General features: G+C 41.5%; 1 protein-coding gene across 1 annotated transcript in view; it reads left to right on the top strand.

Moving 5' to 3' along the window:
* The window catches only part of cep162 (centrosomal protein 162), a 28,975-nt gene extending 13,868 nt beyond the window's left edge, over positions 1-15,107 (top strand). Inside the window, exons 12-29 of the mRNA XM_069702076.1 lie at positions 269-350; positions 591-846; positions 1,024-1,246; positions 2,907-3,064; positions 4,357-4,491; positions 5,015-5,146; positions 6,374-6,486; positions 6,608-6,689; positions 6,772-6,898; positions 7,875-8,005; positions 8,515-8,721; positions 9,152-9,367; positions 9,511-9,814; positions 10,495-10,645; positions 10,716-10,857; positions 10,952-11,050; positions 12,267-12,401; positions 14,598-15,107. Coding sequence (XP_069558177.1) covers positions 269-350; positions 591-846; positions 1,024-1,246; positions 2,907-3,064; positions 4,357-4,491; positions 5,015-5,146; positions 6,374-6,486; positions 6,608-6,689; positions 6,772-6,898; positions 7,875-8,005; positions 8,515-8,721; positions 9,152-9,367; positions 9,511-9,814; positions 10,495-10,645; positions 10,716-10,857; positions 10,952-11,050; positions 12,267-12,401; positions 14,598-14,780 — 2,876 coding nt within the window. The 3' untranslated portion in view covers positions 14,781-15,107. The remainder of the gene's footprint in view (positions 1-268; positions 351-590; positions 847-1,023; positions 1,247-2,906; positions 3,065-4,356; positions 4,492-5,014; positions 5,147-6,373; positions 6,487-6,607; positions 6,690-6,771; positions 6,899-7,874; positions 8,006-8,514; positions 8,722-9,151; positions 9,368-9,510; positions 9,815-10,494; positions 10,646-10,715; positions 10,858-10,951; positions 11,051-12,266; positions 12,402-14,597) is intronic.
* Positions 15,108-17,815: the final 2,708 nt, after the last annotated feature.

Below are 17,815 nucleotides of genomic sequence, written 5' to 3'. Positions count from 1 at the left end.
TGGTGAGAAGACAAACATTTGGAATAATAGTCTCCCGTTTTCCAAAGGTCACATCTTTTGAAGGAGTCAGACTGTCAATGGGATATACCCGCAGTGCTGAGGAGTTTATAAATGTCATGATCGTGGTGGCACTAAAGTTTGTTTAAAGATTATTTTGTGTGTGTGTGTGTGTGTGTGTGTGTGTGTGTGTGTGTGTGTGTGTGTGTGTGTGTGTGTGTGTGTGTGTGTGTGTGTGTGTGTGTGTGTGTGTGTGTGTGTGTGCATTTAGGCCTACCCACAGCGGAGGATCTGATGAGGCCGATCCATCCAGAGGAAGACCAAAGTAGAGGCTTCAGCCTCCAGCCTGTCAAGTGAGGACTGAAAAGTCGTACTTGAAATGATCTAAAAGGATGATGTAACAACACTGAGCTACTTTGTAGTTTGTTACTTACGAACTGGTACTTTTTGTCAAATTCTTTCTTTTTTTAACCACATACATTATGTATCTCTGAACAGACATGGATTAAAACTTCGACCTGTCTTGTACGCGGTGGCAAAAACCACAATGCCGTAGTTGTAGCGAAGCGTCACGTTACGTTGTCTGATTGCAGTTCTGTGGAACTCGACCAAGGAACGACATCCCACCTCCTGGAGAGGACTTCCCAAGATGTGACTTCACAACTGAAGAGACCAGCTGTGGGGAAAAAGGGCACCAGGGGATGGAGTAGCCATCCATCCAGCATCCCAGACCCTCTCAACCATCAGCTGACACGGAGCATCAGGGAGGACGTAGAGAGGCTGATGCAGGATCAGGACAAATATTCTTCTCACGCATCGTCTCTTGCTGGCAGAACAAACAAACAAACGGTCAGCAAATCATAGAAAAGTCACTGCTGACTCAGAAACAGACTTCTTAGATTTGAATGCTTATAAATACAATTAAATTAAACCATAGTAACTTTAGAATAGGCTTAATTTGTTGTACATAAGCAGTGTAAAGTTAACAATGTAACCACAATGAATCCTGCACATTTTTCCCCCCAGGCCTCCACTGTTCATCACTCTGTGTCTTCAGTGAGGAAACCCAGTGTGGCTCCTGTGAAAGGCAGGAGGGTGGACGGGAGAACAGCCGTGGCCTCCAGGCTGTCGGGGACGAGTAGAGCGGCTGCACCAGCCAAAAGCCAGTCCTCTGTTTCCCGTTTCTCACAACATCCACAAAGAGGCAAATCCACTAAGAGCCCAGAAAAAGAGGACCGTGATTCTTCAGGTTAGTAGTGGATTTGTCAGCTTGTCTAAGAGAAGGGTTTGTGTCTAAAATATAAGTAATAATATACGAGGTGCAATCATGAAGTTACTGGAGACTGTTCCTGTTGAGCACGGACAGAGTGCCTCACAGTGATGTGCATGGGGAAGCAGTAACTTTTGTAAGTATTCCAATTTGCTTCACTTGATCAACATCAGCACCTGTTAAACTTTTAGACTTAGACTTTAGACTTTATTAATCCCACAGTGGGGAAATTCCGGCGTCCCAGCAGCATAGAAACACAGTTAGGAAAAGAGATTGTGCACACATGAGAAAAATATAACAAATACGTATACAATAAAATAAGATAGATATAAAGAATTTTTTAGAAAAAGTAAGACCAATGAATAAATACACACACACACAAATTGTATACACAAAAATGAAATAAAATACAGCTTGGGATGAATAGAAAGTGTCAGGTGCTATGAAATGAAATACAGTGCCACGTTATTTTAGGCTGGTGATGAACAGTCTGACAGCCGTCGGAACAAACGACCTCTTTCCTACACCGAGGGTGCAGCACGATACAAACGATTTTTGACCACCATGCGCTCATTTTACCATCGACAGAGCACACATCACATTTTGTGTCAATTATGGAGACCTTTGAAATGCCACAGCGAGCTTTTTGGCAATAAAGCAAAGAGCTGGCGTTCTGAGTGCATTCACGTTTCAACGTCGCTGTCCGAGACCAAAGAAAGCGATCCGGTCGGGAGAGAAACCAGGTGACTTTTCTTCCGCGGGGTTATGAGGTGTGAGTTTGTTCCCTGGGGTCGGACCGTCTACTCAGAGGTCTGTTGTGACATTCTGAGGCATCTAAGGGAAAACATTCAGCATGTATGACCTGAACTGTGGCGTGACGACAGTGGGTTTCACCAACATAACAACATTCCTCATCCACAGCGACTCAATTGTTGCTCCCCAACCTCCTTCTTGCTGGATTCAGCTCCCTGAGTTGGACAAATGTCGATGTGTTTCTTGTGCCCAGGTCCAGGGTGGAATCACAAATGCGCATGTACCACTTATCACAAGTACTGACGTTGATCAAGCGATGTGACTTGGAATACTTGCACAAGGTTTTTGCCTCCGCCTGCTTAATGCACTTCACTGTGCTGTGCGCTCGCAGTCTTGGAGAGTTTCCAGGGAATATCCAGGAATTTTAAAATCTCTTTTCCAGACACGGACAGTCAGGGAATTTTATACATTTTTGGGGACAAGTCCTGGAATATCAGGGCATTTTGTTTCCATGTTTAAATTTTTAGTTACCATTTATCAAAATGAAATATTTTCCATGTATGTTGTCTATTTATTTAGTTATTGTCAATGTTTATGTTTGGTAGTATTTGCACCGACACAAATTGAAAATGTAGCTTATTAGGTTGTGAGCTCATTATTGTTATTGTTTGATAAATTCTTTGTATAACTTCTTTCTGATTGCCCCTTGCACATTTATGTTATGTTATGATGTTATGAACTTAATTCTTCAGTATGTCTGAATCCCTTTGTGTGTGTGTGCTGGAGGATTGGTGTGGAGGTGTCCAATCAGTGTCATGTTTGGAGCTGTGTGTTTGATCTAAAGCTACTCAATATACCTTGAATGTTTTTTTGTTTTTTTTGACAGACCAAGGTCTGAAGATGAGAAGTGAGTTGGTGGCGTCTGTTCAGTCCTTGGTGGTCGTCCTCCAACAGCAGGTGGAAAGCAGCAGTCACCAGGATGCTGCACAGGAAGTCACAGGTCCTCAAGACACCAGAACCATACAACATCCTGCACACATCGATGTAAGGAAATAATTCATCTCCAGCTGATGTTTTTTTTTATTTTTTTTTTAAAGGCTGCCGACAAGACGCTATGTGAGACAAAAATCCCTGTTTTTCTGGTCGTCTAACGATCAGCACAAGCACTTCTGTGACATGTTGGTGTTTTCCTGACCTCTGAAGTTTGCTTTGCCTTTCCGTGTCGAATTTTGACGCACAGTACACAAGTGGAGGAGAAACAGGTGGAAAGTTCATTAAAATGAAGGCAACAGAGAGGGAGAGTTTGGTGTTGTTAAAGAAATCAGTTCGTGGGCTTCACGTGGAAAGAACAGACATTTCAGACCAGTTTCTGGATCAACATCACTTCACTTCCCGTCTGTTGATTTTAACAGCAAAAGCAAATCAGAGTAGTCGAAGCAAATGTGCAGCAATAACACAATACAGCTTTAACCCCATTAGAATCCCATGGACTCAAATTCCGTGCAAATTCCCACTACTTCTTCTCCCTTGAATTGTGCGCTGAATGAAGCGTTGCGTCTGTATAAAGGCAAATAAAAAAACTCTCTAAGTATTATCAAATAAAATTGTGAAAAATTTGGATAGCCCAGACTGTCTTGGAAAACACAAGATGTAGCATGATTGTCTTAGTCACTGTAATTACCAAGATATAATCTTAAAAGTTAATGAAATTACCCTGAAAATAGCCAACAGTTCAGCTGTAAACAAACCTCCAACCAGTGGATGCTTTTTAATCTGCATTCAAAATTAACATTTAATGTGTGAAACAGAATGCATTTTTCTATAAATGAGTATGATTGATTCTTGCAGCTTTACACTGTAGAGAGGCTTCTACCCCAACTCATTAAATTCTTACGGTCAATTAATTGTTAATAAATCAGCAGATTCTGATTGAAGACGTTCTGTTTCGAGTTCTGTGACGGTAAATATAGATAGATCATGTTGCTGTGCCTGTGAATCTCACTAAATGTCTGCGGCATATTCACAGAGGTAGTTTCAATACAAGAAGGATAATGTGATCCTCTTTGCTAATGCACAATGTTTTTCCTCCATAACCAGGAAGTAGTGTTTTGAAGGATTATGGGTAAAACACCAAATTACAAATCTCACCGTGTCAAACTTCTGCCGGTATCTGCGAACAAAACAAATGTAAACATACATGCACACTATTATCTAAAATAAAATGCCTCCTAAACCTATTACAACTCCGAAGCACGCTCTGTGAAAGCTTTAGTCGTTTTTGAATCTAGAAACCCAACTCCCAATCTGTCTGAAAGTGTCGTTGTGTTGACTTTCAGAGGGAGGAGGTCAGCTCTGTGGCGGAGGAGCTGAGAGTCCAGCTGGCACAGAAAGCGAAGGAGCTGCAGATGATGAAGGAAAAACCAGAGGAGCTCAATTCACTCAGACAGCAGAACTTCCTGCTGCAAAGCAAGGTACAACACAACACAACACAGGAGCTTTCAAAACAAAGCATTCATTCTGCTCCCCATAACCGTAGCAGTGGTGCATCCAGGGAACTGTTTTCTTCAAGAGAGGAAAAAGGACATTTTTGTTAATCCAGTTGATATGTATATGTACACGGTAAATGGTCTGTACTTGTATAGCACTTTATCACCTTTTGGTCTCAAAGCACTTTTACATGGTTTTTCCATTCACCTCAAGAAGGCCTTGAGAGAATTTCTTCAAGCAAAAAAAGAACGAGCATGAACTGATCAGATTTGTGGGGTCAAAGGTCAAGGTGGATGTGGCCCCCTAATTCCAAGATTTGTATTCCCAACCATTTTTGCCTCCCACAGCATGAGCTGTATCTGAGCTGCATCTCTTGACCTGGACACAGTTGTTTGTAACCTGAGCCCCACATGTCCTGCTAAAGTTGCATTATCTTCCTGGTAGGATGGGACACATGTTAGGTACGGCCATGTGTGTAAATTAGCTGTGTTTTTTTCCCCTCCTCAGCTGCGAAGTGCAGAAGAAGCCAGTCAGAGGACGAGATGGGTGGAGGCTGCAGACTCTGCTACAGAGGAGAAGCTCCAGAAGATTGATAAAGAAATAAAAGAGCAGGAGACACTCATAAAAGGTTACCAGCAGGTTTGTGGCCCTGAAGACTTTTAACGAAAGAAGTGCCAGGTCTGAATATGAGGCACCAGCACATGTATTTAATAGTGGATAACATGAGTTCAAAGTTGTTCAGAGGGGTTGTAATTAGTCTCCTAATTATTCATAGGTATATTTGGGAATTATTATGAAACAAACCAGTCATCTCTCATTCCTTTTAATATCCAGATGCACAAGCAATCTTCTATATTCCAATTGTTTTTTATTTTATTTGTAATCTTTTGCATGTTTGTGCACTGCTGCACGTTCCAGTGTGTGTTACAAGCACAGTGCACCTGCCTATGTTGGCACATATTACAATTTTAATAATGCACCCCTAAAATAACTCAAATACTGTGCCGTTGTCATTTGTTGATCAATCGCAGAATCACTGCCAGCTGCCTCAAGATACCAATGCTATCAACACACTTGTCACCGAATGTAAGCATGTAACATAGAGCCCGAGATCTTAATGTGACTTGTTAGTTTGTTCTTCATTTGGATGCAGCCTCCTCTCGGATCTTCATTTCATCACATGTTTCTATCTCCAAGCTTCGGTGACTGTGACGTGTTTCTGCGTCAGATATATCGACTCACTGTTGGATGTGGGATGCAGAGACAAAATGATTCTCACCCCAGCAGAGAGTCCTGTTGTGTTCCCAGCTGTAGCATTGCGGTGGGATGGAAATTGATTCGAGATCGTGTCTTTGTTGCTGCATCAACTGCTCCTATTGGTTCACTATCACTGAAACACTCCGACCGCACATTAGGACTGAGAGTTATTTATAAAGCTTCTGACTTTCAGCGAGGCAAAGATGTGCACCTGAGAGAGTGACATCACTGTTAATGGTCCTATATGTGAAGTATTAAACTGTTGAAAATAGTTCAATAATATAATGCGTGGGTTTTATTTGTATATGTAGTTAACTAGAGTAACTTTAAACAAGTACTATAACAATAGTACTATACCAAGATTTTACCTACTAAATTAAAGTTAGACTGCTTTCAAAAACAGTGCTGTGAATAGTTTATCAATTATCATCTTACAAAACACAGTAAATAGAAAACAACTTAAAATCAAATTATTATTTGGTGTTAGCATCCTTTGCCTTTAAAACGGCACTAGTTATCCTCAGTATACATTATTATTTTTGGTTTGATATTTTCTTTTCATTCTTGTGTTGTTAACATTTGTGCTGATAAACCGAAGGTGTTTTACAGGAGAACGAGAAGCTGTGTTTGGAGATGAAGGCTCAGCAGGCCAAGAGCAAAGCCAACGAGGAGGCTATGTTTCATGAAAACCAGAGGCTGCTGAGTGAGCTGTCCTTCACCAGGTGGGTTCTGTGTCCATCACAGCGTTGACCTGTAGATGCATAAATATCTACATATAACTAAAGTTGCCAACAGAATTTGTTGTTCAATGTTTTTGTGTTGCATTTCTTCCATCCTCCTCAGGGAGCAGCTGAGTAAAACCTCCCGGCCTGCGGAAAGCACTCAAAACATTACGGACCTGTTAGCTCAAATAAATGCACTTCAGGTTCGTACAACTGTCACTGAAATACTGTCGGACTGAAATTGTATGTCAGACCTGTCACAGATACGATTGTTGTTGTGCGCAGAGAAATGAGGTCAAACTGTCTGAGGACATTCACAACGTTAAACGAGAGAAGCAAACTATGGAGGAAGAACTGCAGCTGATGAAGCAAGAGAGACACGTTGCTGAAGCCCATGCCATCTCCACCTCGGGTAAGAGACAGACAAGACAGCAAAGGTTTTGCATTTGTTACGAGAACCAAAATCTGTAAGTAAAATCATATGAACTGAGAATAACATTATCTGGATTGGAAACAAATAATTGCTTTCAGTTTTTTGGGGTTTCAATCACAGACTTGCAAATTCTGGTTATGAAGTCTCTTTATTATGTCACAGAAACTTTTCATTGTTGATCAAGGCTTTTTAGTTGCCAATTAAAAACTTAGTTAAGGGTCAAAAGCTTTTGCTTGTAACTTGAATTAGACGTAATGGGTCAGATGTACGCTTATAAGAAGAGTTTCTATTGGTGGATTTGGCTGTGATCCATTGCTGGTGACCCAGCTTTGATGCAATTTGGGCATTTGACACGTTTGATAAAAATACTGATAATAAAAAAAAACCGTGTTGGGAAAGTGAATTAAAACCATGTTTTCTCGTCTTGAAAGTCAGTGTTCTCTTCCCACCTGCGAGGGTGAGCCAGAGAACCTGACGCCTGCGGCTGAAGACCTGTAGAAAAGAATTTCCTGTGTCCACTACACCTGTTATTAGACTTATCCTGGTTTTCATATTTGGGACATTAGGTTCACATACACAATCATACGTATCCATGTATACATGACAGTATCCCTGTTACTGATTCCTGCCTGATCTTTTTGCAGGTTTCTCTAAACCTGATGGTATGACTCCTGTCGCTGCTAAACACTGCCATTAACCATATTAGGTTTAATAGAGTCATAATGATACATAACCGCAATAATGTATGACTCGGGCCATTAGAAAGTCTTTCTGTATTGTGGTTGTGTTTTATCTATGTGAAAGTAGGTTTTTAAAAATGCCGTCCCCGCATTGGCAAATCAGTGAAGATCATATTTATGTCCACGTAAACGCACTGGCTATCCATTTAGAATATTATGTAACCATTTTGAATATGTTAGAAGATAAAACTTTGGACGTGTTTGTGTATCCTAAGACAAACACAGAGAGGAAGTGGCGGCTCTGAGGAGGAAGTTGCAGTGGTTTGCTGAGAACCAGGAGCTGCTGGACAAAGATGCCGGCAGACTGACAGCTGCTGCAGCTGAGATTCACCTACTCAAAGAACAGGTGGTGGTTACTCACAGATTTTCCCACTTACCCTTTATATAATATAAATCCTATATCTATGAAGTCTCGAGTTCAGATTTTGGCCGTCGCCATCTTGATAGTTGGATATGGTTTGGAGCAGGAAGTGACCATATTTGGATGAGCTGGGGAGGAGCGAGCGGTCGATTTGACTGATCTGATTGGAAACCTGGCGATACTACGTCCCGCCCACTGATAGCTGTAACCTGACTGCACCACATACCTGTCAATCAAACTGACACGCCCCTAAATGCATGGCTTTTTGAGGCTTATTTTCTAATTAATTACGGGATTATTTTCAGATGGACAACCAGAAAACTAATAAGAAGGAGTGACTTTAGCGAGCAAAATGGAAATAACTTGTGGAAAAATTCAACTATGAATGGGGGTTGAAAGTGTGCTGAAAGTCAGTCAGTTTAGCAAAGTGAACTGTGTTGGAAGTGATAGGTTGTCTCTATTTCACATAAAATCCGCCTTCCTCTCTGTACCAGGTGAAGGAGCAGATGCTGAGAAGCAGAAACGCTGAAGGCACTGCTGCCGGTCATGAGTATGCAGATGCAGCCGAGACTTTGCTGACCAGCGAGGTCTCTGCGCTGCTGGAGAACAGGATACAGCGTCTGGAGGCGGAGTTGGAGAGTCACGATGAGGAGGCCAAGCGCCGGCTGCGGGCCATGGAACAACAGTTCAACGGGATCAAGGTAAAATCAATTCAGACTTCTGTCAGTATTTGATCGCTTTATGATGTAGAAACCTGGCAGGGTTTGTTCACAATTAAATTGGACATGTCGGATGATTATATAGTGTTAATCATGTACTATCATACTGGGCAAACACAGACTGGACCCGAATGCTGTAGCGAAACAATTTCCCCTCGGGGATTAATAAAGTAACTACCTAACCTAACCTAACCTAAATGCAGATTCCAAATGACACGCTAGAAATGGGGGAGGGGGAAAGTTCCAAAAGGGTTCTCCCAGAAGGTCTGATGTATGACCCAGAACCATGACACGCTGTGGTCAAAACCCTGAAGACATAAATCAGGTCGAGGTACGAAAAGGGCTGGACAAGAGGCTCAGAGTCAAACCCACATTGCGGATAACTACATGTGTGTTTGTGTGCACTGCGTAGGTTCGCTATGAGCAGCATATCTCAGAGCTGGAGCAGCAGCTGGAACACAAACAGCAGGATGAGGTAGCAGCTGGGTCAGAGCCTTGGATATCAAGGGCTCAGACTCTGGAGGAAGAACTGCGGTGTGAGAAGGAACGCCACCATGAGAGGGAGGAATCTCTCCGCGACCAGATGGAGTCGCTTCAGAAGCAGCTCAAACATAAAGGCGTCAATAAGGTCATTTCATTATTAAAAACCCTGAAATAAACCCTCACTCACAAGCTGGTTAGCGCAACTTTCAGGGAGAAATTTGATCTTCTTGCTCTAAACCTTTAAAATAATGTACGATATAAGCTAAAGAAATCAAACCCTCCCTGCAGGCCCAGCCAAGTCCAGGCCGACACCAGCGTCAAGCTGAGGCAGCATTCGGCGTGCGGATAGAGCGGCTGAACCAGGAGCTCGCCACCAAGACGCAAACCATTCAGGAGCTGAGCCGCACTGTGGAGAGGCTGCAGAAAGAGAGGAGGAACATGCTCTCGGTCACCAAGCCGCGACCAGAAACCCGTTCTCAGGAGCCCAAACAACAAGCAGAGCCGACCAGAACACGACGTTCGCCGACTGCAGGGGAAAAGAGGTTCCCAGCTGCTCAGTATGAGAAGACCTACCAGCCCACTGTCTTTACAGGTGTTTGCCACGGTCCATTTTCCTCTGCATGCCTTTATTATTATATTACATATTACATTATTGGGTGCATCCTTGTTGTGTATTTTTAAGACTGACATGGTGAAACGCATTTTGTGATTTTTTTTATTTTTTTTAGCCACACGTGGAGCCTCACCTAATAACTTATTTCTGACATCCAATAGTGAGAAAAATTGTTGATTTTGAAAGAAGAGAGGGCAGCGATTGAGCCAAATATAGCCAGCAAGCAGTCTGGAGGGATCTTGTGTTTGTAGCCTCTTTAAAAGTAATCAAAAATGAGTTACTTAATACATAATTATTTAATATTTATCTCATCGCTGAGAAGACATTTCTTCCTTTTTTGTATTTGCCACATTAAAGACTTCATAGGAACTCACAATCCTGTTTGTATAATTCTCCTAAAATAAGCTAACCTGTGTTAACCTCGCGATGGCAGCTTGTTAGCTTGATTTTTTTTTTTTAATACTTTTTGTTTGTGATCAAACTTTTCAGCACCTTTGCAGTGCAGCATTAGCTGTGTAAACAGTTAATGCGGTCAAGATCACATTTTTGTGGGGACGGCTGCAGTCTCAGACTATGAAAACATGACATCTGAACTCTTAATTGAAGGGATTAGCAGTTGAATTTGTATCTTGAACATTAACGTTGCCTCCTTCCGACAGGGGGTCACATCTCCGAGGTACTGCAGGAGAACGAGGCTCTGCAGGAGAACGAGGCTCTGGAGCCGCAAAGGGAGCTGCTGCAGCTGAACAGTGAGCTGGAAAGGCGGGCGGTGAAGGCTGACGCCGCACAAGCCCAGGAGGAGATACGCAGGTACGTGTGTCTGTGTGAACCGCAAACGGACATTTTGTGCCGAGGTGAAGGTCATAATGTGTTCTGTTAGGCTGAAGGAGAACTTCGCAGAGCAGCTGTCCTCGATGAATACGGAACACCTCAAGGCGATGGAGCGTCTGCGTGCCGCCCACGCTCCGGAGCACACGTCCTCAAAGGTTGCAGAACTGACCAATAAGCTGAACACTCAAGAGGTTCGGACTCACTAACCGAACTAACGGCTTCATGTCAACAGGAAGTGTCCCAGAAATGATCCTGTTGTTTTGACTTTCTCATCTTTGCCTGCAGATAATGATGAAACATTTGCAAGAGCAGCTGAAAGAGCTGCAGGAGTACAAAGGCGCTCTGACAGAATCCAGAACCCGAGAAGACGTTCTGCAGAAGCAGGTGAGCAGGTGGAGAGGAGTCGTGGTCGAGGTTCAATTCGGATGGATTTCTCATTCTTGGGGTTCTGCAGGTTTCACCGAGTTCAATTTACAATGTGATTTGATACCACACACAGTGCAGACAAGAACGTAATAAACACTTTTGTTTTCAGATGTGAGAAGTGTGGGCGTCAAATGAAAACAAAGAAATGCTAACAAAAAATAGCTTGCGCAAACATTTGAATTGAATCTGTTGTGATACAGAATTTGTGTGTTGAGTATCAATTTGTTGTCGTTCACATAACAGAAGCCTATTCAGCTGGTTTGGGTTGAGATCAGCTATGTGAATAAATGTTACTAAACTTGAGGAGCTCTCGGACACTTTCATTTTGTCAAATTAGATCTCAGAGGAAAAAAGGTTGGAGACCCCTGGTTTAGAATTACTTACAGTTTATTTATGCATGGAACAATAACAAAATGACTCAAATCTAATTGTTTATGCTCTACATGAAATGAGCTCGGAGGTCTGCGGAAACAGTTTTCCTTCCAGTTTTTGCTAAAATTACAGATAAAAAAACATTTGATAACTTCTGCCTACAACAGGCTAGTAAAAGAATTGAAGACCATCGTTTATTCAATTTAAGACTTTTTATACTATTAAAAGAGGCACATTCTCCAAAGTCACTTTCTACTATAACAGCATATATATATATATAAACATCAGCATACTCCCAGAAACTTGAAACACTATATTAAACATGGTCATATAAAAATTGATTTGGGAAAAGAAAATATGAGGGAGCACATTACCAACATTATTTAAAAGCTGTAACAGCCCGTTTCTTTTCTCCCGGGCTGTGAGTGCTAAAGAATCAATAGTCTGAAACTCAAACTGACTTATGTTTCTCCTCATGTTTGAGAAAGTACTGCATATATTCAAAATGGGTTCTTGAGTTGTGATTTGGGGATGTTATCAGTGTCATTGCATGGGTCAGAAATTCTCATTTCCAACAGCATACATTTTGAATGCAACAGAATACAACTCCTAGCTAGCTTGTGTTCAATCAGCGTTTGAAACTCAGGGGAGGGGTTTATCATTTGTTTTTCTATTCTAAAACAATGTGCCCTCATACTTGATTTTCACATTCAGTTTAGACCAAGATCAAATAATAATTCTTTAGTTTGGTATATTTCCTTATGGTTTTAACCCTGAGCTGCTGCATCCACTTTGTGTTTAGCTCACCAGGCTGGTCCAGGACCTAAACGAAGCCAAAGAAGCTCAGAGCCCACAGGTGAAACTCCTGTGTGGCCTCCAGAGGAAGATCCTCAACATGGAGCTCAGACACCAGCACCGAGAGAAGGAACTGCAGCAGGTAACAGTGGGGTCACCGTTTCATTAGATGTTGTTTAAAGCTCAATTTTGATGGCATCAGATCAGATGGCAACCCTGTGATTGCTTGATGCGTAATGAGAAAAAACATCCTAAAAGCTTCCCATAACCTGAACCTGTAGGAACCTTACACGGGCTACAGGTTCTGACTTGTATTCCAGAGTGCTTTACAATACAGATTATTTAAGATATTAATGGCCAAAAGTGTTTGTACCCTTCCACCCATGAAAACAAAGCTCCCTTCTCGATGGAAAGGAAGAACCAGTTAAAGAGTTTTTATAATAACCTGGACATCGTTACTCATACTAGCCATAGGTATTTCAAGCAAAAACACTGTTTGATATTCGCTGGGAACTAGTCCACCTCCATTCGAAGACGTTGTTTTGTTTCTTCAAGAATAAATGGTAGTAATGTAATGTTTAGTTGTGCTGCTTTGCTAAAAGTGGAAGAAACAGCTCACCACTTGAAAATGTTACAAATCGATACAATATTACTGGTATAGTGAAACACGATTCCTTGTCGTGGTTGAGGCATGACTAGTGAGCGTTACAGAATCTGATGGGGGGACAGATTTCAATGCAACACCAGCTCTCAGAGTTTCTGCGGACCAAAAATGGTGATCAGTTAAGACTGTAGTTGACGTGATAGCTCACTTACCTCCCTTCTTAAGAAGCCCACAGGAGCCACAGCCACTGAAAGACCATATAATGACTGCATTTACAATGTTTTTCAGTACAACTTGTGTTGTCATGACTGTAGCTGCACTTAAGCTCCATTTTGAATTGTCTAAACGAGGTCAGTATGCCTTGTTTGTTTGCGACATAAAATGACCTTAGGTTGGTAGATAGCTGAGAAGATTGGCTAGTTGTAGTCTCAGCTATGATAACTGCTGTGAAACCACGTATCAACAGCGAAGTAAACATATGAACAGTGAGATGTACGATGTAAAGAAACTCAACTCTGGACAGAAGCCGCAGCTAAACCGGAACTTGTACCCGTATGAGCGATGGTCAGAACGTCGCTGACATTAGGTCCCTGTATCCTCCATCGCTACTCGTTTTGCTGTATCCTCCATCGCTACCGAGCCACCATTAGAACCAACAGGTGTTTACTCACCGGAAACATCGCAAGTTCAGCAGCAAACTTCTTTGCTTTACTCACCAAGAGCCGTCTCCAGTTGTGGATATTAAGAATTTACTACTTTTACCTCTGATGTTGGACTAAGGGCAGTGACACACTGTTCCATCTTGTCGACGTGTCTGCAACACAATAATTTGACCTCTCTGACAAAACATCAACACTGCTATTTCTACACATACTGTAGATAGGGTTAGTCAGTTTATGAACATTTTAAACTAAACATCTTACAGATTGCCCCTTTAATGAAAGAATATGGTATGTGCGGTCATTTTAAATGCTGCATTGCTGAGACATTGTGACACCTAAAGTAATGGGTCGCCTGTGCTAGAAAAGGCCTAACACGTGTTGATATCAAGAGGTAACCCACAGTGACGTCACTCGTCGGTTTGTGAACAGCCGTTATGAAGCCTTGAGTTCAGATATCTGCCGGTGCCATCTTGCTAGTCGGGAGCGGTTTGAAGCAGGTAGTGACCATATTTGGACGAGCTGGGGGGGAGTGAGAGGTTGATCCGACTCAATCTGATTAGAAACCCGCGATACTACGTCCCGCCTACAGATAGCCGTAACCTGACTGTCAATCAAACAGACCCCAAAAAAACAGATTTTTGAAGCTTATTTTCCAATTAATAACGGGACTTTTTTCAGGTGGACCGCCAGAAAAATAATGACTTAGCAAAACCAAAATAACTCAGAAAAGATTTCTTGACTTCGAATGTCATGAGAGAAGTAGAATGAGAGTCCGTGGAGCCGGAGTCTTTTTGGAGCTGAAGGCACTTCTGCATATCGGCCTCATTTTTCAGACCCAGAAACTATGTCCACTTTTATATACATTCTACGGTTGATGTGTTACTGGTGGTCGAACAGTAGAACAGGGTCAGAACGGTATCAGTGTCAGAGATGTACAATATATCATGAGTTAGCGCACGTGTTGTTTTTTTTTACTCCTACAAGCCAATACATTTGAAGACACTGAAAACTACTGTATACTGAACAAAGACAGCAGCTAACCTCAGGAACCCACCAACCCTTTCCCACGCAGATGATTGCTGGGGCGTGGCAGAGGTCGGGGGCTGATCAGCAGACTGAGGTGGAGCGCTGGAGGCGTCTGGCTTGGGACAAAAACCAAGAGCTCGAGGCTTTTCGCCTGGAGTTGGACTCCATCTTGGACATCGTGAGACATCACCAAAGACAGCTGGTCCTCCCCACTTCAGCTTTAGAGTGAATCAGTGTGGGAAGAGGGTTAGAAATTCATTTGGCAATTCATACATATAGCTGTTGCACCAGATTTATCATGAGGGACTGACTGCTGCAGCAGATTGAACACGTCAGGAGTTTACCTTCACAGCAGCAGTCTTGAGATTAATCTCCAACATTAGTCTGTTAAGCTAATACTTTATCACACAGTATCAAGTTACAGTTCCAAAAGTGTTTTCTCCTGTAATTTTCTAAATTATTTTTCTTCTGCCTTACCTCTTTTAAAATAGCTAAAAGTGCAAATGAAAATGTAGCAAATATCCTGCTAAACCGAATAAAGTGCAGAAACATTCAAGATTGTGATGAGTAAATTCAGAGATTTGCTTCTAAATGCATTAGAAATGTTATAAATTCGTTGCTCAAAATACTGAAACCCTTGTTGAACTAAATTATAAAGGCAAACTATCAAACTGATTCTCATCAGTTTTCAGTTCATGATTTTTTTGGGGGCGAGGCTCAAATAGCAGCTCTTTTACGCTACAGCGCTCCCAATAGGCTGAATTCCAAACTGGCCCCCACAGTACACTGTCCCTCTATGTTGGGCAGTCGCTTGGAGGGTCTGCCACATTAAGTGTCTTTCCAAACCAACTGCCCTGAAGCGGTAGTGGCTTTTTAAACCGCAGAAAGCTGTTTCAAGTCACTTTGTGTGGAGACAACTCAGTTTTCAAAAGCATTGGGATGCTTTGTAAAATATAAAAAAAAAACAGAATGCAATTAAAACTGCAAGCAGTGATGTGCGGGCCCTCGCATGCTGCACGTCGGGGATCCAGCGGGTCGAGGGACGCCGGCTCCCCGTAGGCAGCGCGAGGGTCCACATATTTCCGCTTGCAGTTAAAAAAAAATTCTCAATCTCGTTCTTTATTCTTCTTTAAAAAAAAAAAAAGATTTCGTCAGCTTTAACATCTTCAAAAACTCATGAAAGTTGGTGCCTGATGCATGTGCAAAGTTTCATGAGGTTTGGAGCATTGTTTGACCTTAAACATCAACTTCCTGTGTCATGGCAAAACATCAAACTTAGCCGCATCGCCCTGGCTATACTATATACTTTATACTATATACTATATACAAAAAAAATTGTGGGTCACTTTTTGGAGAAATTTTAAAAGTTTTGCATAAACTACACATTACAGGAAGATATTTAATATCACTGCAGACCCCCTTGAAAACACGTATATCTACTATTCCAAAGAATGTCTACGGCAATTTTGGTCGCATTTGAATTAATATTCATGGGCGGTGGAGTTATAGGTTGCAGTGAGCCAAAGATTTGTCAAAATGCTGTCTAACATCAAACATCACAGAGCATTTTTATTTTTTTTCCCTAAAATCAAAGTTCTTATTTACCTTCAATTCCAATAATTTTCCCTCTGATCCAAAGGGAAAAGCTGAGCAGTGTTATGATATAATATTCTGTATTCTGCCACTGGTAAAGGTAAATCAGCTCTCTTACTGAGACTGACTGCAGCTGTGATTAATGGGGTGCTGCTGTCGAGGCTGGGTTTCAGATTAATCTAGATTGATTGTTTTTTTAATTGGTGTAACACAACTAAATGTTGGTGTTGTATTGAAACTTCTGTAATCCTGAACTTCTGTGGTGTGTTGGTCAGTCTTTCATGACTGATAGAATCACGGTGCATTCAAATCCTGTGTGGCTTAAGGATGATCTCTTGATATTAATAGGAACAATAAATAGCTCAGCACAGCTAACGTAGCCAAAACACAAGTGCAGGTGAAGTAGTCTATTCAAACTAAATAAATACTATTTTGCAAAGGAACACAAATGTATTCCAAAACACTAATTCCCTCTGTGACCCTTCAGTGGCTCTGAAAAAATATATCATTATATCCTCTTGTACATCTGTAAATGATCAGTTCTTATCACAAACTTATCAGTCTAAACATAAATAAGCCAACATACATACAATACAATATATTTTCACTTTTTCCTTTCTAATCCCCAAATGAACAATCAGCCGACTGTTGGAATAATGTCAATGTTAAATGCGTCTTTGTCTCTTGATCCTCCTGATATTAATCTCTTTAATCGTTCTGTCTGCGGATGAGTCCGTCTATCAACATTTTGTCAGGATTTTGATGCGTTTAAACCAAAAGCTTAAAGTGTGACAAAGTTAATGGACCCAAAGTGGACACAAAGTGTCATGATTATGTTCAGAGTGACTGTAGGGTCATCCATTAATCAGCCGAACACTGGGGTTTAGAGGAGAAGAGAGAGGGATTAACAGACATATCATCTGGAAGGTTTCATTCATTCTGGCTCCCAGTATCTCTCATTGTCACTTCAGAGTTTGGCAGGTATGGTGACAAATTTCCCTGCTAACATTGCAATTCACATGCTGCAGTATTTGAAATATTTGGAAACATAATTTGGAATGGATTTGTGTACCATAGCAATTTAAGGTGAGTTACAGATTTTTTTTTTTTGCTCATAATTATTGTGCAGGGAGGCAAAAACATTACTGGATGCCTCCAAGTATTACTTTAAGCTTCTGTTAACTGATGGTAGTTAAACAAATCACAACAAAATAGAAGTTCTTCTCTTGTATCTCTATGCTGTCCTTTTCTCTCTCTGCTCTCCCCTCAACCCCAACTGGTCGAGGCAGATGGCCGCCCACCCCTGAGCCTGGTTCTGTCGGAGGTTTCTTCCTGTTAAAGGGAGTTTTTCTTCCCTCTGTTGGAGGTTTTTCTCCCTTAAAGAGGAGGTTTTTTTTCCCTCCTAGCTTATGTGGGAATTGTTGAATTGTTGAGTTTCTCTGTATAATATTGCAAAGTTCTGCTGTAAGGACTTGAATGTGTTAAGTGCCATGAAATAACCTATGTTGTGATTTGGCGCTATATAAATAAAATTGAATTGAATAGAAGTAAAAATACAAAAAACTGAGATTAACTTCTTGCTACAAAAACATAGTTTCAGTGTTTCAGAGTTTAGCTGATCTTTAAATAGTGAACGTTAACAGTGTTGGCCTTTTGAGGTTAGAGTAATTT

This window comes from Brachyistius frenatus, unplaced genomic scaffold (assembly GCF_029030835.1).
Source record: "Brachyistius frenatus isolate BFR_SWC_R1_liver_20210118 unplaced genomic scaffold, ASM2903083v1 Contig_40, whole genome shotgun sequence".
NCBI classification, from domain to species: Eukaryota; Metazoa; Chordata; class Actinopteri; family Embiotocidae; genus Brachyistius; species Brachyistius frenatus.
Note: the sequence above shows the minus strand (reverse complement) of the source record. Positions and strands in the feature narration are given on the sequence as shown.